The sequence below is a fragment of the Malaclemys terrapin genome, chromosome 7, assembly GCF_027887155.1.
Source record: "Malaclemys terrapin pileata isolate rMalTer1 chromosome 7, rMalTer1.hap1, whole genome shotgun sequence".
Classification (NCBI taxonomy): Eukaryota; Metazoa; Chordata; order Testudines; family Emydidae; genus Malaclemys; species Malaclemys terrapin.
Window position 1 is genome coordinate 73,892,155 of NC_071511.1, and position 21,988 is coordinate 73,914,142.

Below are 21,988 nucleotides of genomic sequence, written 5' to 3' on the forward strand. Positions count from 1 at the left end.
AAAGCAGGGCAGCTTCTGCCCTTTAATAACCTTCCAATCTCCTCTGTTATAGGACCTCCTGATCAGCCTTAACAGGTGACCCCAGACGCCTACTTCAACAGGTGACTTCCCTGCCAGGCAACCTCTCCCAGTTCCTGGGCAGGAGCTGGACTTTTGTCTAGGATGATTTTATATGACTAGAGGACCATCCTGATTTAATAACCCGCTAGGATTAGCCCTGTGTCACTTCCCCTTGGAATTCCAATCCAACATGGAGAGCTCTCAAAGGCAAACAAACCGCATGTTCAAAATGGAGTCTGCAGTCTGACACAGATACACATAAAAAGCACCGAACATCTAACAGAATTAATAAGCTGTGCATAGACAGAGTCCCCAAATCATCACACCATTGGCAGTCTTCCTGCTCACTCAACTCCTGTTTACTCCGATCTGTTCAGCTGCTGGCCTCTTACTCCTACTGCAGATTTAATTCCTTCTTATTAGAACTCTCTTCTTCTTCCTCATTCTGTGGCTTTCTCAGTTCACTTGGCCTCTCAAAGCTAAAGAACTTAGATATGTATCTTCTACACAAACATGCACACATATGTATTCTTGAAATGTCAGAAGTGTTTTCTGTTATCTTAATCAGATGACAGGTGAGTTCTTGCACAAATTATTATTGAGGATAGATTCTGTATTTTTAGCATTGAATGGCTGAGAAAAGAGGACTTGGTGAGGTTGATGTTTTTAGAGCTGGTTGGGGAATCTCTTTGACAAGTTTTGTCAGTGAAGTGAAGGGAGATTTGATAGAATAAGGATGACAGTGGGGCCTAGAAAGAGACCTGATGGTGGGAATGAGCAGATGATCTCCTTGAGATCTTGCTGATGCCATGTGTAGCTCAAGGAAAGAGAAGACTGATACAGCAGATCAATCAATGTATGCCAGTGGTGTAAAAGGCATGGTTTGTGATTGACAGAATAAGTATTTGAAGGATGTAAAAACCCAGGAAGGGAAGGAGATTGTTTAATGTTATACAAGGGAATAGAACTAGGATTAATGGGATAAAACTGAACAAAGGAAGTTTAAGGTTGAATATCAGGAGAATACTCAAGCAGTGAGCCCTATTAGACTGTGGAGTTTTCTCCCAGAAGTGGTGCAAGCCAAGTAGCTTGAGCTGTTTAAACTAATGTGAACAAAATACTCAATAATATATTGTAGAGAATAACCCTACTGTTGCAGGGGGTGAGTAACAATCTAATCGCTCTCTTCCAATTTCAACTCTGATTGTATTACCCACAAGTATTAACAAGAACATCAACAGTCACTAAACTAACACAAACTTATACCATAATTTATAAACCAGGAGTTTCTGATTGCCTGTTGTCTCCTATTTATCAGCTGTTTTACTCTCTCTCAAAACACTATTTGCAAAAAATTCAGGAAGTATGATAGCAGTTTTCAAACTATATGAAGTACGCAGTATAAAAAAATTGATGATTTACTACTGTCAACAACTAAGCAGTAACAATATTTCCAGAGAGAAACGATACAATTTAAACAGTTGTTTTATGCAAATAGTAAATATGCTATAGTGTAAAGCCTACCTCTCTGATTTCCGCTGTATTTTGCCTGAAAATTATCAGGGAATTAAAGTTACCAGTCCGAGGATGCATTCCAAAAGATGGGTGTAAAATGATTACTCTGATTAAGTCAATGGCAAAACTCCTATTGACTTGAATGGGATCAGGATGACACCTTAGGTATATCAATGATGCAAGGGAAAAAATATTATTGGCTGATGCAAAATATTTGTATTTACTCTTAAATTCTGCATACAAAAATAATATACATCCTTCCATTGTTTATCATACAAAGGGATACTTGAAACTGAGTTTACTGAAAAATTAACTTCAACTCTCCTCCCTTTTCTCCCTGCTCTGTCTAAACAAATAATACAGTATTTGGCTAAATAGGTGAGGTTTCTCTATTTGAGAGAAATAGACACACAAATCTTGGTGAAAAATTATCTAGAAAAGGAAACACATAATTTGCTCTGTGATGGGTGCCAAAATGTATTGCCAAGTCCTTAAGAGGATGAGCTCTTTATTACAAACATTAAGTACTAGGGCTATTAAGGGGATTAGTTTTTTGACGATGTGAAGTGGCTCAACCTTCTCAGTCATTGTATTTAGTCTCCTTATACCAAGAAGTTTTTCTGTTGTGCAGATTCTTAAACACCTTATAACGATCTCAAATCCATTCTTTACAATACTGTCTTATCAAAAGTCATTTCTCTATTTATAAATTTGCACTAATATTACCTTTAAAACAACTCTTAATCCAAAGCACAAGTGTTTTCTTTGAGTCACCAGTAATTCAGTGAGGTGAGTGCCGATTTTGCAAGGTCATTGCCTCTGTTTTCCTATTAGAATATGTAGGTTGAAATTTTTCATTTTCAGACATTCCTAAGGATTTTCACTTCTTACTTTTACTGAAGTGAGTGTTACAAACCTGTGGGTTCTGCTACAAGTCACTCCCACTCATAATCAAATCCAACTTGTATTCTAGCCTTTTGTGTGTTTATTTATATGAATGTGTTAAATTCTCTCCTCTCTGGAAATCTGATTATCCTAAACATCACTTCCACTAATTGTTTTGATTTTTAAAAAATCACAACATTTTGTCTTACAGATTTTGGATTGGTCTATCCTAAAAAGTGCATCAGTGAGGTAGATACAATTTTCTATTACGAGTATCTGGAAACTGAAAAGCCTAGGAGATCTGAAGGCCATGAGAGCTGGAAAGCTCATTAGACATAGAAAATATAGGTGATGAGAAGTCCAGTGTTTTCCTGATTCTTACCCCTTATGTAAGTGCCAAGGTGGATGGCGATGAATAAAACTATGATAAAATGAATATAAAAACTCTTCAACAAAAGCAGCCTTTTTCCAAGTTCCTTCAATGTCAGTTTGCCATTGAACTCACTAGTAGGACAGAATGCTCATTGCAGGCTTCCCTTCCCTTCATCTACAACCTTTAGAACAAAGGAGGTAACTAATCCTAGCCCATACCATTTCATTCCCTTTACAAATATAGAATCTTCTTACTTCTCTTGATATCCATAGTAGTTTTCCAAAGAGCTAATGTACTGCAATGTAGGACAAGTGAAGGACATCTGCTTCTCAGCATTTTCCCCTTCAACCCAAAGTGAGTGTGCACACTATTGTCTTTTGGGCTTTGGGAAGAACTGAACCTAGGGACAAAGGGTTTTCACCTCACCTTACCTTAGAGCTCTATTTATAATGTATTATTAGTTTTTAAACTGACCTTGTGGAGCTGCTTTTTACTTCATTTCACTGTAGCTCCATTAATTTTGACCATGTTTGAAGGTACATACTCTGCCTATTAGTTCTGTCTAGTCAATGAAGTTCACGTAGCTATGACGCATCTGTCGTAGATAAATGAATCAACTGATTTGATTTACTAAGAAGGCTAAATTTATTATATGACATTTTACAAGTATAATTCAGCTTACCCTTGATGGTAATAAATGAGATATCAGCTCCCCTGAGACAAGGGAACCAGTCTCTGAATTTCCCCAGCCAGATTCCATTTTAGAGACGGGAAATGGCCATATCTTTGATTAAAAGGGAACCTTTAATCAAATAAAGTGCATCATCAAGCAAGAGCCAAGATTCCAATACTCTTGACTACAGCACAGCAATAATCCAAAATCAAATTCCCACCACACACACAACCCATTACCACTTGGTGTAAACGTGACATCCATCACAAGTAGGGAGAATGTCCTTCAGCATTTTTATTCTTATCCTTAGATTCATTTCTCTCCTCTCCCTCCCCCAGCCCAGTTATGCTTTTATACATTCTTAAAATCCTCCTCCTCAGCCTGATCCTCTGGGGTATTTCTGTGGAAGCCCCAGTCTAAATATCCTTTGTCCAAAGAGCAGTGTTTCCAAGGGGAACAACTGACCTGGACTGTGCATCCAGGAGTAACTGCAATGGCCTTTAAGTAACTTAGTAGCAACTAGTTTTCCTCCTGGCTGCTTTCTTTTCATTCTGAAAATAGTCATTTTGACTAATGTTACATCATCCTCAGGATCTCTGTTTGGGATCTTTATCACTAATGTTAGCGTTACTGGATAAAATAAAATAAATAAATAAATGACAGTGAAAGGGTATCATTTTACATTTCTTTTGCTTCTCCATTTCTGTATATGCACAACTGCATCTGTATACCTCTCTCTCTATGCAGGCACTCATCTTAAAAGTCTTTCTGGTCATCTAGACTGTTTTGTTTGAATAGTGCAAGACACAGCAACTGACAGAATGAATGACTTTCTCTTTGGCCTCAGAAGCCCAGCAGAGTGCAATGCAAGCAAATGAAGGAGCCTTGCACTCCATATCAATGAAAAAACCATTTTTCATTCAGTTGAGAGGTCTGATTATTTTAAACAGCATTTGCAGAACTATCTCCTTGGATTAGTCTACACATAATTCTGCTATATGGAATGTTTGTTTATTTATTTACTGTATGCTCCCAACTCCACAGGGCACAATGGGGAGCAAGGTCTCTGCTACAAGAAGTGTATCATTGAAGTAGTAATTCTAATTGTATTTGTTTTAAAACCTAGTCTAAAATGTCTGAAATCCATATATTTGAATAAATTCCATTTTTCTGGGTATTTATCAAACTGGTAATGTGTTATATACAGCATTCAAAAAAGACTTTGTAGCCTTAGTATCTCCACTTCACTGATTAAAAATGCAGGAAATGTACACATCTAATGTATTTTCCCTCGTTTATTCTGTTGGTTTAGTTTTTGCATTTCTTTCATTTTAGGCAGTGAAAACAGACTAGTCAATTTCATATTGCTCTTGGGTCAATTTCACTTCCCGTCTTCTAAATTAGCACAAGGCTGCAGTGTTTATGCTGTAAACACTGCAGGAGAATGTTTAAAATCCAAACAAACTTTTCTCTGAATTTTAAAATAGTCATGAAATTGTTTCTCTTGACTTTAATTTTCTAAAAAGTCTTGTTATTAAAATCTAAACTCGAACTATCCCTGACAGTGTCCCTTTCATGGATGGGCTCCCAGAAAGTTACCTGTTTTAAGGGCTGCAGGGTCAAGCGCTTTTTCAGTTATTCTCTCCTATTATTCAAGCCAGATTTAATGAAATCTGAAACAGATTTTTAATGTAGAAAGTTAATCCTCTTTTAGTTGTTATTTGAATATAGAGTATTTCTGTTTTCCATTTCAGCAAAACTAAATTGCTCAAAGGACAATCTAATAAGAACTAGCGGCGAGGGGATTTTCAAAGCATGGCACAAATTGTTCAGAAAGTGCCTCCCAAATGTCCTTCTGTACCTAACTCGGGGGTAGGGACATATCGCGCATGGTTAATTTATAACCAAATTTAGCCATTCTCGCTTATACTAAAAGGAGTATCAAGAGATGGCAGAGCCTGCATGAAGCATTGCCGGGGTATCATTCGCTCCTATTTGAAAAAGCAGAGAGTCAAGACGAGCTCCTTAGGTATGTTGTTGGGGTGGGTGTGAGGATGTAGAAACTGTGTGAACGTGCCAATTCTCAATCGCAATGTCATAAGTTACACCAACATGTGGCGCCTAAGAGATCAAGTTAATTCTTCCGGAAAATGACAACAAAAGTCAGAGCGATCTGACAGTCGGCACAAAGCTGAGGGCGAAATCGTTTTACAGATGACACAGCACAGGATCCAAAGAGTTAATCCCCTGCTACCTAGCACCGTGCCTGAAAACCGAAAGGAATCAGCGCTGCTGGAGACTGGACTGAGCCCGAGAGCATCTCTCCTAAGCAAATGCAGTTTCAGTCTGGCCATATGAGCATTTCACCTGCTGCCCCTCTAGGGAAGCAGCACTAATTAAAACTCCATGAACAATCGTAAGCCCTGTTTGGAGAAAGACTGCTGACATTTTAGGGACAGGATCAGTGAGGTCTTAAATTCTGCTTCTTCCTTCTCCTGCACCTCAAGCACAGAGGATCCCGTCAGAGAAATTATTTAGAAATGGGTTTATTTAGATAGCGAAATGCCAGACTCCTCAAGCATCGGGAACGTGTCAGCCCAGCCCTCCCGCTCTGCCCAAATGTTCGCGATTGGACTTGGGGATTTTAGCGTGTGCGCTTTGAAAGTCTCCGCTGGACGGATAAAACGGGAGATAAAACAGAGTCTGTTCCTCTCTATAAGGTCTGTGCCCTGTTTGTTGCTCTCCCTTGAGGATCTGAACCCACCTACATAACTGGAGGGAGAGGGGTTGTCAACCCCTCTTTCTTCCTTTGGGTTTGGAATAAACTAACGGCATCCTTCATTTACATTGCCCAAGAAGTGCCCCGAGACGTGCCCAGCTCGCAGAGCTCAGTGAATGAAGGATCAGATTTAGCCACACTCGCTTACACTTTACACGGCCCTGCTGCTAGATCTGGTTCGTTTTACAACTGGGCTACTGCTGCGTCTTGCAAGGTCCCGTCCCAAAAACTTTCTGGCGGATTCTTTGGCTTCCTTAGCTTCAGGGCGTAGCAGCGCCGCGCTGCCTCCTCTCTCGTGGGCAGTGTGCTAGTCCCTGAAACAGGGAAAACTCCATTCCGAGGGGCTGCGCTCAGGAAACGGCTCTCTCCTCAGTAATTGGCTACGGCTCCTCCATGTGTTATATTAGCATAAAGAGACGCAGCTGGCAAAGTAACCACTTGGGGGCCAAAACGGACTGTGCGTCAGAGCCCTGGCTGGGGAGGGGAAACGGGATTATTTTGGGGGAAGAAAAAAAATAAGAGTAAGACTCGAGAAGCATGCAAGTCAATTTGCGCCAATGGCCCCCAAAGCCGGCATGCCTGCGCTGGGCTGAGGGCAGAGCTTCCACGGGCTGGCTCGCGAGCAATGGGACTGAGCCCTGGAGGCACCCGGCTCTCCGAGGCCTTCTGAGCTGGGGGGGGAGGGGGGGCGTTATTATTGCTGGCCTCGCAGCCTTGGCAGGGATGGTCGCTGCAGACTGGGAGTGAGCTACGGGCAAAGCCAGGCGAAGTGAGCGGGCGCTTTGGCAGCCCGTCCGTCAAGGGGTGGCGAGGCAAAGGGGAATCAGCTGCCAGCGCGCGTCCGGACCCCGCGCCACTGTGAGAGCCGCCCTGCAGCTTTCACTGAAGACGTGAAAGGCGTCCGGGCATGTGAGGAGCAAACGAGCAAGAGCGCAGGGCACATCAGAGCCTGGGCGAGAGGAAGGAGGGCAGGACTGGCGGAGGTGTGTCTGGAAGGAGAAGGGAAGGAGCCGTGTCGCCAAGGAAGAAGAAGGCAAGAGGGAAAGGCCGGAGGAGAGGTGTGTGGAGGAAAGGACCGGAGCTTCAGCTTTCTCTGTCCTCAGAGTGATTCTCCCCCAGCGGCCCCCCATGCACAGATAGCGAAGCACCCGCGGAGCGGAGAGGCTGAAGTTTGAGGAGGGCAGCGGCTGTGTTGCCGGGCTCAGGAAGGGGTGTCCCCCGGATCGGAGGATGGCGACCGAAGGGGGAGCCGGGCTGGCCAAGTCCGCCGTGGAGAAGCTGTCCGATGCCATGGGCGAGAAGACCAAGCAGCTGGGCACGGCCATGCAGGACGTGCACCGGCAGCGGCGGCTGATCCTGGTCATCGTGTGCGTGGCCCTCTTCCTGGATAACATGCTCTACATGGTGATCGTGCCCATCATGCCGAGCTACCTCGCCATGTGGGAGGCCGAGATCCCCGCCCGGGAGAGCAACGCCAGCGGGGCCAACGCCAGCAGGGCCACGTCCGTGCTGGGGCCCGGGTATCCCCCGGAAAACGAGGACATCAAGATCGGGGTGCTCTTCGCTTCCAAGGCCATCCTGCAGCTGCTGGTGAACCCGCTGAGCGGCACCTTCATCGACCGCGTGGGCTACGACATCCCGTTGCTGATCGGCCTCACCGTCATGTTCCTCTCCACCATCATCTTCGCCCTGGCCGAGAACTACGCCACCCTCTTCGCCGCCCGCAGCCTGCAGGGGCTGGGCTCGGCCTTCGCCGACACCTCCGGCATCGCTATGATCGCCGATAAGTACACCGAGGAATCGGAGCGCAGCCGGGCCCTGGGCATCGCCCTGGCCTTCATCTCCTTCGGCAGCCTGGTGGCGCCCCCTTTCGGCGGCATCCTCTACCAGTTCGCCGGCAGGCGGGTGCCCTTCCTGGTGCTGGCCAGCGTTTGCCTGCTGGACGGCCTGCTGCTGCTCACCGTCATCAAGCCCTTCGGCAGCCGGACTCGGGAGAACATGCTCGTGGGCACCCCCATCCACAGGCTCATGATCGACCCCTACATCGCCGTGGTGGCCGGCGCCCTCACCACGTGCAACATCCCCCTGGCCTTCCTGGAGCCCACCATCGCCACGTGGATGAAAAAGAACATGGGCGCCTCGGAGTGGGAGATGGGGGTCACGTGGCTCCCCGCCTTCTTCCCCCACGTGCTGGGCGTCTACATCACCGTCAAACTGGCCGCCAAGTACCCGCACCTGCAGTGGTTCTATGGGGCCCTGGGCATGGTCATCATCGGGGCCAGCTCGTGCACGGTGCCCGCCTGCCGGAACTTCGGGCAGCTCATCGTCCCGCTGTGTGGCATTTGCTTCGGGATCGCCCTGGTGGACACGGCCCTGCTGCCCACGCTTGCCTTCCTCGTGGACTTGCGCCACGTGTCCGTCTACGGCAGCGTCTATGCCATAGCGGATATCTCCTACTCCGTGGCGTATGCCCTGGGGCCCATAGTCGCCAGCCAGATCGTGCACTCGCTAGGCTTTGTGCAGCTGAACCTAGGCATGGGGCTTGCCAACGTGCTTTACGCCCCGGTCCTCCTGTTCCTCAAAAACGTCTGTCAAATGAAAGCCTCTCACTCCGAGAGGAACATCCTGCTGGAGGAAGGACCCAAAGGGCTCTATGACACCATCAAAATGCAGGAGCGCAAAGGCAAGGGGAAACCCCCCCCTCCAGCAGGGGGGATGGAAGGAAATAACGTGGACTCTTACCACAGAGACCTGACAGGGCCCTCGGAAGAGGACTCTTCAGACTATGAATACAGTTAGGCTACACGGAGCTGGCAGAACAAAGGTTAAAATGGGCGGGGGGGGGAGTTGTGAAAACATTATTGCCATCTGTTTATGTACCAATGTGCACTATATACAATTTAACCTTTGTCATGCTGTAATGGCTTTCGTCTTCTTCTCGACTTGTTGTAAGTTGGTATTTCCTTAGACACTGGCAGGGGAAAAATCACAAAGAAGACTAATTGAATGATGTATTTACATAAATCTGTGGTGGTCCTTCCAAAAACTTTTAGCTGAGGTCTCTTGTGCAAAAGTTTTCTCGAGTTGAAACTCTGTGTGGCATACTGTATATCTCTGTATTAGGGAAGTTTGTAATAAAATTCAGATTGCATATTCAGGGACTTAAATTTACTAAATCTTGTATATATGTACTGACACTTTCACTTGGTTTCATATTTAACAACAGCAACAAAAATCACATCGTATTATTTCTTCTTTGGGAAACAGCTGAGGCGCTGTAATATTTTTTCTGTTGTGCTGCTACCTGGTAAATGCAATATACTGTATCATGTGTAAGTCCAAATCTACAAGGATAATATGATCTGAATAAATGAAGTTTGAGGGGTCCATGGTCTTTGTTTCATTGTTTTTGAGAGCAAGGATATTACTCTAACAAATATCAAGAAATTCCCTATAACATCAACCTCGTTTATTTCTTAAGACCGATTCAATAAAGATAAAACCCTGGGGAGGAATCTCTGTCAATCTTTGAATTCTATGTAAAAATATTCCGACAGAAAATGTGTACTGAATTGCAAACACGGCATCAAACATCGCTGCGTACAGTGTCTTGGTATTAAGGTATTGGGGTTTTTTTGTTTGTTTTTTTAAACACAGCACTTTTCCAATAAAGACTTTAAATACTCAGATGCTTCCGAATTTTGCATTTTCCGCAGGTAGATTTACGGTAAGGAAAATGTACTTTGCCCAGAATGTAGTCCCGTCTATATCACATAATTATAATCTATGGGGATAAAATACACAATAATACCTAGCTCTTATACAATGTTTTCTATAGATCTCAAAGCACTTCACAAAGGATGTCAGTATCACGGGCTGAAAACGGCGCAAGTGATTTATTCAAAGGTATCCGAATGATAGAACCCTTTGGTCCAAACGCAAATATGAAACCGAAGTTTACATTTTTTCCCCCTGTAAATTTCCCCCTGGCTTATAGGTCGCTATAATACATCGTTTATTTAAATGTCCATCCATCTATTAGACAAAACAAACGGCTTCTTTTCTAAAAAATAAAGAATCCACTATTAGAGTGTATATTAACTGATGTAGTTCCTTCTAGGTTCCTAGAAAAATGAAGAAGAAACATAGCAAACCATTCATCAATTTCACTTGGTCATCAAGGTCTCTGATTGACATAGGGCGTTATGATAGCAGCTTTCGGAGCCTTAGAGTCCCTGCTCAGAGGAACAAATAATGAAAACGCTGCTTTGTAGTGGCATTTCGGTTTCGGTAACAAAGAATCAATAATGACCGTAGGACCAAGTTGAGTCCCACATTTATAAAATAAAGCTCAACTTTGGCAATTGCTAAAAAGAAGAAGATTTAAGGATGTAATAAATCTTTTCGCTCAGAGTCAGATAACTGAGATTTCTCTGGCATCCTTCCATAGTGCTAGTGGTAATAGAATAAATCTTATGACTTTTAGTTAATGTTACTGAAAACTTACCTTCTTTTCAGTGTGCCTAGATTCAAATGATCATTTGCGTGTGTGTGTGCGGGTAAGGAGGTTCAGCCAGTTTAGCAATATTTACAAACCCAGGGACTGCACACTAATCAAACACCCACATTCTGATTTCATTTTAAACCAGCCGAAAAAGAGAGGGCTTATCTTTTTCAGGACAGATAATTCGTAAAAAAAAAAAAAAAAAAGCGCCCGCTGACTTGTCCCGCTATGACCCAAGGGGATCAAATAATTTCTCTACAGAACTCCTATTCTTATTATTCAAAACCCTTTGATTAACCATCTCCATCAATAGACTAGTACTACTTTAAACACTGGTGCAGAGGGTACTTAATAAGCTCTTTCGAAATGCACTGCCAATTGCTCCTTAGAATGAAACCCGCACCCCCGGGGCTAGCGGGCTAGAAATTTAGAAATAAGACGTGACTCCATTCTAACGAACGCGGGGAATAAAGACCTGACTTGGTCAAAGGAGAAGCGTAGGGTGACCAGATGTCCCGATTTTATAGGGTCTTTTTCTTATATAGGCTCCTATTAACCCCCACCCCTTGTCCCGATTTTTCATATTAGCTGCTATTGTTTAAGGGGTGGGGGGCGGAAGAACTTGCATTACAACTGAATTAAAGGCAGAAAAAATGGGGAACTGAATTTTTCCTTGGAGTCAGAGCTGTTTATTTCCCTCCCACTCCCCTACCCCCAGTAAAACCGTTAATCATATAATGAAAGCCAAAGAAAAGAACTTTAATTAAAGCTTGGAAGCGTTGCCCAGGAGAGGCGCTATCCTTCAATGTGCTCCTTTAAGGGCTGGAGAGTATTAAGGATTCCCAATGGGGTCGAGGAAGCAGATCAGGAATCAGGAGGGGTCAGTGCACATGTATATTGCGTATCCAGTTGCGTGTCTGCCCTTTTCCCTTCCCAGACAGCCGCACGTGGCAGGTTAATCTGCGATCCAAGCAACAAATGGCCTAAAGAAAATGTGGCTTTATCAAAGTCAGCGCAGAAGGGGGACCCTGCCTCCCCTGCACCCAGCTTTCCACTCGGAAAGAGGTGCCTTCCGTTTGAAATACACGCCACGGGGCGAGGCCCAGTAACTTCTGACAACAACCCCCTCCCGGGCACTAGTCGCTGAGAGAGGCTAGTGCCATGTTGCTTTTAAATGCACAGTCTGCTGCTGGGCTAGGGACAGCAAACAATGCAAAACCCCTGCCGCTGGCCCCGGAGAGGAGGCTGCTCTCCTCGTGTCCAGCCTGTAGGAAAGCTGAACTCTAGCTGGAGGATGGTTTGAGGTTGGGTTGGGTTGGGTTGCTTTAGGGGAGGCCACTCAGACTGCACGAATAGGAAGGGAGGGAGGGAGGAGTTAGCCAGGCAGACCTGGGGAGGCTGAACGAAGAGGTTCTCCCAACGCCAGTGTGTGTGTCCAGAAGGAAAGGGAGACATGAAAGTACCTTGGACAGAGCAAAAGCAGGCTCCAAAGCCTCCACATTGCCCAGAGCGCTTCTGAGCCCGCAAGAAGCGTTTTGAAGCCTGAAATATCCACCCTCCTACGTTTCCCTCTGCTCCTGACATTTGTGTTTGAGACTTTGACTTCAATCAACTCGCTGGAACAGGTAAGGGGTGTTCAGCCGCTCGCTGGCACTGATGCACTCAAGAGCTGTTCGCACTCACGTCAGGGGTGCGTGTCAGAGGCTCTTTAGCTTCTGCCTTTTCCTACCTTTGCACCAGCCAGATGTGCCTTTCTCACACCAGTGTGTGTGCGCGCGCGTTGTAATCATTTTGCAGCAGACACTCTTCTGTAGAATGACACCCCGCGAACAAACCCAATCTCCAGTCTCTGCAGAATGGCCGGGGAATCGGCTAAAGGCATTTGAACCAGCTCGTTCATTTAGCCGGGAGGCGACTAAAACCAGAAGAGAGGGAGGAGTGGGAATATTTACATCCGTTTTTACACGTTGTAGACGCCTCCAGATTATAATCAATTTAACACCCCGAGCGCAGAGCAACGGTAAGGGGAAGATTTGACTTTTATTGCTGTTATTAATTTGCTCTGCTGCTAACCATTTATTATGTTGGTGTAGTTGGCAAGTTCCATTAATCCCTGTCTATTCCAGCGCGTTAAACCATCTCCTCAAAGGGGCTGGCTGCAGGCAGCATCTTTGCTGTCCCTTTAAATATTTATACAGGCTGCCTCCTCCCATCAGAGCTCAAGAGCTTGGAAGATCGGGAAGATTGTCAAGGTGTCCGAACCAGGGCTGGGTCTAGAACTCAGTGCTCCGCCCTTCCTGAGCGCTTCCTTGGGGACACCAGTGTCTCTGTAAAGTATCAGAGGGGTAGCCCTGTTAGTCTGAATCTGTAAAAAGCAACAGAGGGTCCTGTGGCACCTTTGAGACTCTGTGAATGGGTTTGTAACAGGCGAATCCGCCTCCAAGTGGTGCCAGCCCCAGAGGTGGCTGCACTAACACCACCGCGGGGAAGAGGAAAGACTGGGGCCAAGGGCGGGTTCTGGACTCAGGTGGAAGATCCAATCTCGATAGCAAACTCTTTCCCCAGGACTCGGGCAGGTGGGAGTTTGCCTGGCTCCCGAGCAATTCCAGGCTTTCCGCGCGCAGCAGACACAGTCAGTGACAGCAGCTTAGTCCAGTTACTTTCAGCACAGCTGGAGCGCAATAACTTTTTATTCACTGTAGAAACTCAACGAGGGTGTTCCGCGCCTGCCCCCGCCAGCGCAAAGCCTAAGGTTTATCTCCTGCTTTCCGCGGTCACCCATTGCTATAGCCTCCCTCGGGATCGCCTAGAAAGAAACCGGGGAAGGAGGGTGAGAACCGAGAAGGGATGGACGCAGAAGCCCAATGGATGGAAAGGGGATTAGCCAGGGGCAGGGCCAGAGAGGCTCCAGCGGAGATGGGAAGGGGCAGAGGAACGAGGAAGCAGGATAATGCCGGCTGCGGGCAAAGCGAAAGCTAAAGGTAACCGCTGGCTTGGGAGAGCAGCGAGAGATCCGGGCTCCAGCGGCTCAGCGCCGCGCAGAGAGAGCGGGCTGATCAGCTGGAGCGGCCCTCCGCCCTGTAATCCGGAGCGGTCACCCGTTCCCCCTTCCAGTGCCCCCTGCGGGAGCCCGCACCCCTCACCCGCACCGCCCCCTGCCCTGGAGCCCAGCCCAGCACGCAGCCCTCTGCAGCAGCCCGAGGCACAGAGCTCTCCGCCCTGTGCTGTCCAAGGGATTGCGGCCTTGGTGCGGAGACCTTCTAATGCCTCCTCTGCGCGCCTACCCCCTGGCCAATATTCCCTCTCTCGCTTGCTCTCGGGCAGCGGCAAATTTGCTGTTTGCCCCACTGCCTTCCCCAGCCCAGCGGTGGCTGCACCCCAGTAGCGCTGGGCAGCTTGTCGGGATCCCACCCAACGCTGCCAGAGAGGAAGGTTAGATGCTGGGTTCACACTAGTAGTAGCTCTCATTCCGTCGTGGGTAGGTATTCCACCCACGGGCTATAGCCCTCGAAGTCGTCTTTCCCCTCCCCAGCTGACTTCGTGGATCCTGGAGTTGTTCATCTGGCATACCCTGGGCCTGGCTGCGCAACCTTTGAGAGGCCTGGTTAGCACGCAAGAAAACAGGGCCTAGGAGTGCTGAGGGTCTCTCACAAAGTGCTGAAAGCCCTCAATCCCCATTGAGGTCATTGGGAGTTGAAGTGGATCAGGACCTTGTAAGAGACACTTGGCATATTGAGGGATCAGGCCCATTGCTCATTGAGACACATTGTAAAAGACCTACTGGGTCAACTTGATCTATCTCATAGCAAATCCAGGATTGTTGCCTGCCTTGTGTACTATTTCTTGCAATGTAGCTATAAATGTCTCAAGGGATGAAAGCTTAATGACTTCACTCTTCAATTTCTCCTAACATGGTGCCTAAATGTTCCCCTTCAGAATTTCATCCCAGTACTTATATACCCTTCCACCACATGAAATAGTTAAAGAAGTCTAATATGAAAAAGAAGAGCAAAAGATTTAATTGTGATTTCGTACTAGTCATCATATATCAAGCAATGGCCACATGACTGGCTGAGACTTAAATTAGGCATTAAATAGCCCTGACTTTAGCCTTTCCAAACATTTAACAAGCCATAGTAATGCATAGCTCAAAGTGCATACTCTTGATAACAAAGAGACTAAGCATGATTGGTTGTGAGCTGCTTGTGTAAAACTACCACTACAGTATAAATTGCAAGAAGTAATTTTAACTGATAGCTAAATCTTATCTATTGACTCCAATAATGAGTTGGAAACAAATCCAAATAAGTGGATTAGATGGGTCAGTCTTTCTCTGTTATCTGCTAAAGAAGATGTCAGTCCTCTCTGTTGTGGATTTTTGCTGCTGTTTTGAAGTACGATGAACGAACACTACATGATTCCTGCAAATGTCAGCATCCTGCTGAAAAACATGGAGTTAACTGAAGGAACAGTGTGAGTGTACTTCAGCCACCCCTAATCAAAGACATGAAACTTAATTTTTGGTCCAATAACTTTGACAATGTTCCTTTCAATCAGAGAGAGTAACTATAAAGTCATCTTGCTTTTCTCTGGGATTTTCCATCATTAGAGGCAACATTTGTCTTCTTTGTACAACAACATTTAAGTGAAGTCAGGATTTGTGAGAGATGCTAGATTGACAGCATTTGCGACTGAAAGTGAGACTCTATCCACAGAAGAGACAAAACAAAAGCAACTACAGTGTCAGCTTTCCCATATTACTCCAAGTCCTTGTACATGATACATATTGTTTCTTTATATTGTTCTTCATGTCCACTGAAGGAAGGACAAGAAGTAATGGGCTTAATCTGCAGCAAGAGAGTTTTAGTTTAAATATTAGAAATAACTTTCTAACTCTAAGGGTAGTTAAGCACTGGAACAGGCTTCCAAGGGAGGTTGTGGAATTCCCATCACAGGAGGTTTTTAAGAACAGGTAGGACAAACAACTGTCAGGGATGATCTACATTGACTTAGTCCTGCCTCAGTGTAGGGGACTGGACTTGATGACCTGAGGTCCCTTCGAGCCATACATTTCTATGATTCTATGATTTTATTAACCCCAGGGGCTTTGCCTTTGCTAGATTTTTCCACAGACAAAGAACAAACATGTACTTTGAGATTGCATGACATTTATTTCAACTTAAAGGAAACAATAAGGAAAGAAGGAAAGTCTGTCTGCAAGAGCACCACGTGTGTACATCCTCAGCACAGGCTGCGGCATTTCAAAGATAAACTGGCTGCTCTGTCTTTGAACGTAGGTTTTTACGAATTTAAAGGCAGTACACAGAGAACTAAGGCATCACAGTTTCACACGCCACAGACTTCAGTGAGCATTACAGAAAGTTTAAATTCTTTTGTTTTTTGAGTTTATGTTGTTCGCTTAATGGTTCACAAATACTAGGGAGCTGAGTGGTACTGTGGGTTAATGCAGCCTTTCACATCATAATATCTAAGATAAAGCACATCACAGATCAAAAAGAGTTTGATATGCTTCATTCCAGTGCCCTGTAGAGATCCACCAGTGTTTTAAAACCTATCTCACAATACGGCACACGTGTCAGTCTGTTCAGCAAAGGCTCTCGACTGGAATCACAGAAAGGGATGCAAATGACACTTTTTTGGCAGAGCTGTGCAGAGGCCAAAAGACTGGAATAGCAAAGATGACCTAGAACCATCGGGACCTCAACAGGTCATCAGGTCCAGTCCCTTGCGCTGAAACAGGACCAAGTAAACCTAGACCATCCCTGACAGGGGTTTGTCTAACCTGCTCTTAAAAACCTCCAGTGATGGGGATTCCACAACCTCCCTTGGAAGCCCATTCAAGAGCTTAACTACCCTTAGAGCTGGAAAGTTTTTCCTACCATCTAAACTAAATTTCCCTTGCATAGAGCTGTGTGAGGGAAATAACCCCAGTGCCTTCCACAGCATGCCCAGTTATTCACCCCTCACTTTCATACACAAAAATTCTCCTACCAATTCTTTTAAAACCCCATTGTAGCAATAATGCCACTACCTTGCATTTGTATAGTCACAAGTATTTTATAAACATTGAAAGTTCTCTATCTACTTGATCAACATCTATTTATTTTACTTGTGGGGTGGCATCAGAGTTTAGGCAGCTTTGCAAATGCTGGCTGGCAGAAGTCTAGGTATCCAAGGGATTTAGGTGCCTACCAGGTTTGGCAGCTGCTGGGCAGCAGCTTTGAAAATGTCAGTGACACCTGAATTGAGAGGAAGCATCTGGGCCTGTCTGCACACAAAAGTTGGACTACCTTAACTATACCACTATAGCTAAAGCAGCCCAATCCACTAATGTGGATGCAGCTATACCAATATATCTGCTTATATTAGCATAGTTTATTCCTGAATGGGAAGGAGAACAAGCTATACTGGTATAAGGCTGTGTCACAGGTAAAAGAAAGGATGGTCCAATGGTTAGGGCACTCACTCGGGGCTCAGGAGGTTCAATTTCCCACTCTGCCACAGACTTCCTCTGTAACCTTAGGCAAGTCACTTGACACTTCCTTACCTCACAGGTGTGTTGTGAGGAAAAACACATTAAAAGAGTGTGAGGTGCTCTGATACTGTGGCAACAGGGGCCCTGGAAGTACCTTGGATAGAATATACTGGCATAACTGCATCCTCAGTAGGGGTTGTACTGATATAACTATGTCAGCAAAAAGTCACACCCCTGACTGACATAGTTATATTAGTACAAAAGTTGTCTGCAGACCAGGCCTAACTCTGAAATGGGGTGACATACTCCGAAGCAAATTAGACTAACAAAATAAAGCGCATCAAACCTGGCAAAAGAGAACCCGTTACGTGCATGGAATATTTCTATAAAAATGAATTTATAGAGAAATGCAACAAATTGAATGACAAAGTAATATCCAAAGGATTCAATTCAGTTTACTTTAGATATTGTAGTACTGTTTCTCTTCAGTTTTGCATTCTTAAGCTTCAGTGTATGTTTGCACAGGGAACACTATCTAGTGTGCACATTTTGGTAATAACTGTCACCTACTTGGCTTTAAATCTTTTCCATTTCCAGAACCGAGGTGTGCTGCTCTGTAAGTGCTCCCAACTGGCTTCAATTTCTGGCCTCAGTAAAAGATATCAAAAGAAATGCAAAGATGCCTGTGCTAGAGAAACCCACACAGAAGGAGAAAGGTGCATGCAGCAAAGATGAGACAGTAAGTGACTGTTTTTGGACAAAAATAAAACAGAGTTGGATTAAAGAAAGATGATTTTTAATTATTATCAATAGGAGCAGTGTTATCAATGAAACTCAGTGGTAAATACAAACACTATTCCTGACCTCGTTTCTTGATTTTTGGAAAACAATGATCACTTGCAACAGTCTAGTATCAAGACCTTAAACTAGTCTTAGCACTTTTCGTATTCAAAGTACAAACAATTCATCCTCACCAGGCCCCTGTGAGCGTTACTAGGTAGTTATGTATTATTATCCACATTCTACAGATGGAGAAACAGAGACCAACAAAAAAAAATAGAGCAGATTCTTTACAACAAAGTCTGAAATGGCCAATATTAATTTCTTACTAGTACAGGCCACCTATCAGTTTCACATACAACTCGTCTGTGAGACAGATGAAATATGAAAAATATGAAAGAGTTAATGCATTGATTTAGGGAGCTTAGGCCAGAAATTCAGATGAGTATGCCCAAAATTAGTTACCTAAGTCCATCAAGTGTGAAACTTTTGGCCTTAGTAAAGACGTGGAACTAACAGCAATGTTACTTGGACAAAACTCGATGGAACCAGACTATCTGACATCATCAGGACATAAACATTTCCATGCCCATTACCACTGAACTGCTTAAATAAATTCAAAAGGAGGTGGTATGCCTGTATTGTGCACCAAATGGACAAAAATCACAATGAGACCGCTTAATTACTTTTTCACTTATGATGTATATAGATGCATTACAGGCTGAACTGGCCCTTCATCTTCATCAATTAATTCATCCCATCACATGTTTCATGGGTAGCTAAGTATTATCTCCATTTTAGAGATGGGGATATGGAGACAAAGTGGTGACAGTGGTAGAACTGGGATTTGAACTCAGAGTTCCATGTTCTTGGCTCAGAGCACAGCTCTCTCTCACTCACATACTTTCTCTGATAAAGGAACAAACCCGTTAAAAATGAATTTCTAGTACATCAAATAGGAAAAAGCAATCTGAAGACGGCCTGTTTATGAAACAGATGAAAGCCAAAACAAAAGAATGAATAGCTATTATAAGAACTGATCCACACAAACATCCCATTGTATGAGAAATACTAATGGGTGGGTATGGATGGTTTCACTAGGTGAAAATCAATTTCAGGACTCTGAGGCCATCGTACACCTCTCTGGGAATTACACTTGTGCTTTCTGATAGACTCAAAATCCTTCATATTTTTCCATCCTTCCATGGATCTCCACTTTGTTTGTCCGCTCCACCATACTTCTCTGCTCTTTTTATTTTTAATGTAAGCTCATATTTGTTTGGCTTAATTCCAGCTTATAAAACAAAGTGATAATGTCCAAAAGTAATGCATGAGAACACTAAGGAATGCTGTTTGAGAGCCACCATTGGTTCATTATTGCATAGACAACTAACTATGCTCTTCATCAGAGATCTTACACACCCAAGTTATCTTGGGTCAACATCATCACTTATCCAATCCACTAAAGTGACGCAGTTACACCCACAATGTTCAAAATAACAACTGCTACGAGATACCGCTAATGTAAAATATACAAGGATCCCATTGGAATTCATTGATACTGCACATGGCATGCAGATTTATTAGAAAGATGAGCCAGACATAAACAGTAGCTACTAAAGGAATCTCCCCAGGAGAATTAAAGGGGTCCAAAAGGGAAGTTTTCTTAAGGTGGCGGAAACCTTTTTTAGAGAAAAAGGTCATGTGGTCCTCCAATATTTCCCCTTTTAGTCGCCCTAAAAGAAAAGCTCTGTGCAAGTATCCCTGAAAATCAGTCTGCATGTTGAAGACAGCACCAACTAATTCCAAAGGAATCTCTGCATATTTTCAGATAAACTTGGTAAGATTCCAGCGCCATCAGGAAGGCTTCCCTTAAAGAGAACTTTACCTCTTCCTGGGAGATTTCTTTAAGCATTGCCTTCATCTGGCTCATCTTTCTAATACAAAGAAGAAAAAACATTTTCATGCTATTTCTATAGCAGTTAGCACAAAAAAATGTGTGATAGAAATGACATTTGGGCAAAGCTAGGAGTATGGGCTTGGTCTCAGATAATAACATCTCAAAACCAAGATCCAATCCAAACCTATATATTCCTCTAAAATATTCACATCATCTGTTGGAACTCAACCAAAACCAAAGAAATACTACAAATGCATAAAATTATTTACTGCTCCATCTTTTTATGATTAGACACTGCCCAAGCTTCCAGTGCCTCCACTGCAACAGACCTTGCACATGTACCTACAATGCGTGAAACACTTGATTCCAGAGGAGCAATTTAGGAAGACCAAGGCCATAGTAGAACGATTCGGAGGTGCAGGAGGCCTAGGAGAATCCTTACAGCAAAAACTTCTAGATAGAAGGGAGAAGACTGGAAACTGGGTAAGCAAATGCACATTAGAAAAAGAATGGCTTGTGTGTGAGGCTGCTCATTTATAAGTTATTTGTGATGTCCTACATGATTTACATGAATAACCTTTATATCAGGTTGCTATAAATCAGGTCACCTTTTTGGATCAAGTCCAGGAATCAGACTAGATTAAAACGTGCTCGTGCTTTTACTCAGGTTCTATCCACAATCCCAGAAGGTTAGACTGGAATGTTTCTAAAATGACTAGCCACTGACATAGTTAAAAATGTAGATATTTGCAATGCCATCATTAGATTTCAGGGTCAACAACTCCGTAGGATGGATGAGGGCAGTTCACATCTCTCAGAGCCGTCGTTTTAAGCTATTTGCACACGCAGGCAGAGAGCGCTATATCCCTTTTGGAAGGCTCTCTGGACAACCTTGGGGACTAGACATTTTTTATTTAAAAAAAAAAAAGTTTAAATTCTTCACAAACTGATGGGGCTACAAAAGGACTGTGGGCATGGTGTACTATTGGGTACCATTTCCGGCTGAACTCTGATCAAATCAAATTATTCTGGGCTGTATACATGGGGAACATGGTTTTAAAGAAAACTATTATTTGCTTTTCTGTATAGGATGTCAAAAGGTTTGCCTAAAATACCCTCTCTGCAGAAAAAAAAATTGTATGCTCCATGCTGAAGGCATCAATCTTTAAACAATCTAGGTTTCTGCTCCCTAAAGCAGGAAAAGTTCAATACATTATGGATAAATTGTATTTGATCTTTGCAGACAGTTACAGGCCATCCATTCTGAAGCTGTCTCTACTGGCCAATCTGAAAAATGGCAGTAGTGACAGCATATTGGATAATGAATGAGTGACAGAAATTGTAACTAAATGGTATGTATTAAGGTTTATCCATATCATCTAGGAAGAGGATGAAATCCTGGTCCCACTAAAGTCAATGGAAGTTTTGCCCTTGATTTCAGTGAGGCCAGAATTTCCCCCCAGCTTTAGTGATATGATGCACATGAACCTTTGAACAATTAAAGTGTTCCTATATTCAGACCTAGATTGTAATGATGACATGACAGCTGGATTTCAAAAGCCGACACATTCCAAGTAAAAAAATCTCTCCCTGCTGTACAGACTACACATAGATATCATCTGCAAGTTGCACTGAATGGTCAAATCTCCTTTTGTTATTCTGTTCCTAAAATAATAATTAATCTTCTTGGTTGGAGAAAAAATACATTTATTAAATAAAAAAGTGTTTCTAATAACTATTTAAGGAGGGAGCTGATCATTCAAATAAGAAATGTGACCCGCCTGAAGGGTACAAGAATTATAGATGAGCCACATAAGGCTTTTCTGAAATATCACAACATCCAGTCTGTCTAGTAAAAGTGATCATTCAATTGTTAAGACAAACTAGAGTTATTTTAATTTGGAATTTAACTTCCCAGGAATAAAGCTTTGGCCTCTTCTCCTGAAGACTCCAGGGAATGTGGGGGAAGGAGTTATTTTCCGCATCTGTTCCAATAATGTTGAAAAAAATCTCAAAGGAAATC

The 21,988-nt window shown here is 43.9% G+C and overlaps 2 protein-coding genes across 2 annotated transcripts in view; both read left to right on the forward strand.

The window, feature by feature from the left end:
- Window positions 1–7,515: 7,515 nt before the first annotated feature.
- Window positions 7,516–9,659, forward strand: SLC18A3 (solute carrier family 18 member A3). Its single transcript, XM_054035912.1, has one exon. The coding sequence runs from the start codon at window positions 7,516–7,518 to the stop codon at window positions 9,082–9,084; it is 1,569 nt and encodes a 522-aa protein (XP_053891887.1). The 3' UTR covers window positions 9,085–9,659.
- A 2,680-nt stretch (window positions 9,660–12,339) lies between these two features.
- Window positions 12,340–21,988, forward strand: part of CHAT (choline O-acetyltransferase) — a 46,666-nt gene continuing 37,017 nt past the window's right edge. Inside the window, exons 1-3 of the mRNA XM_054035848.1 lie at window positions 12,340–12,414; window positions 17,883–18,024; window positions 20,257–20,448. Of these exons, the coding sequence (XP_053891823.1) occupies window positions 17,965–18,024; window positions 20,257–20,448 (252 nt within the window). The 5' untranslated portion in view covers window positions 12,340–12,414; window positions 17,883–17,964. The remainder of the gene's footprint in view (window positions 12,415–17,882; window positions 18,025–20,256; window positions 20,449–21,988) is intronic.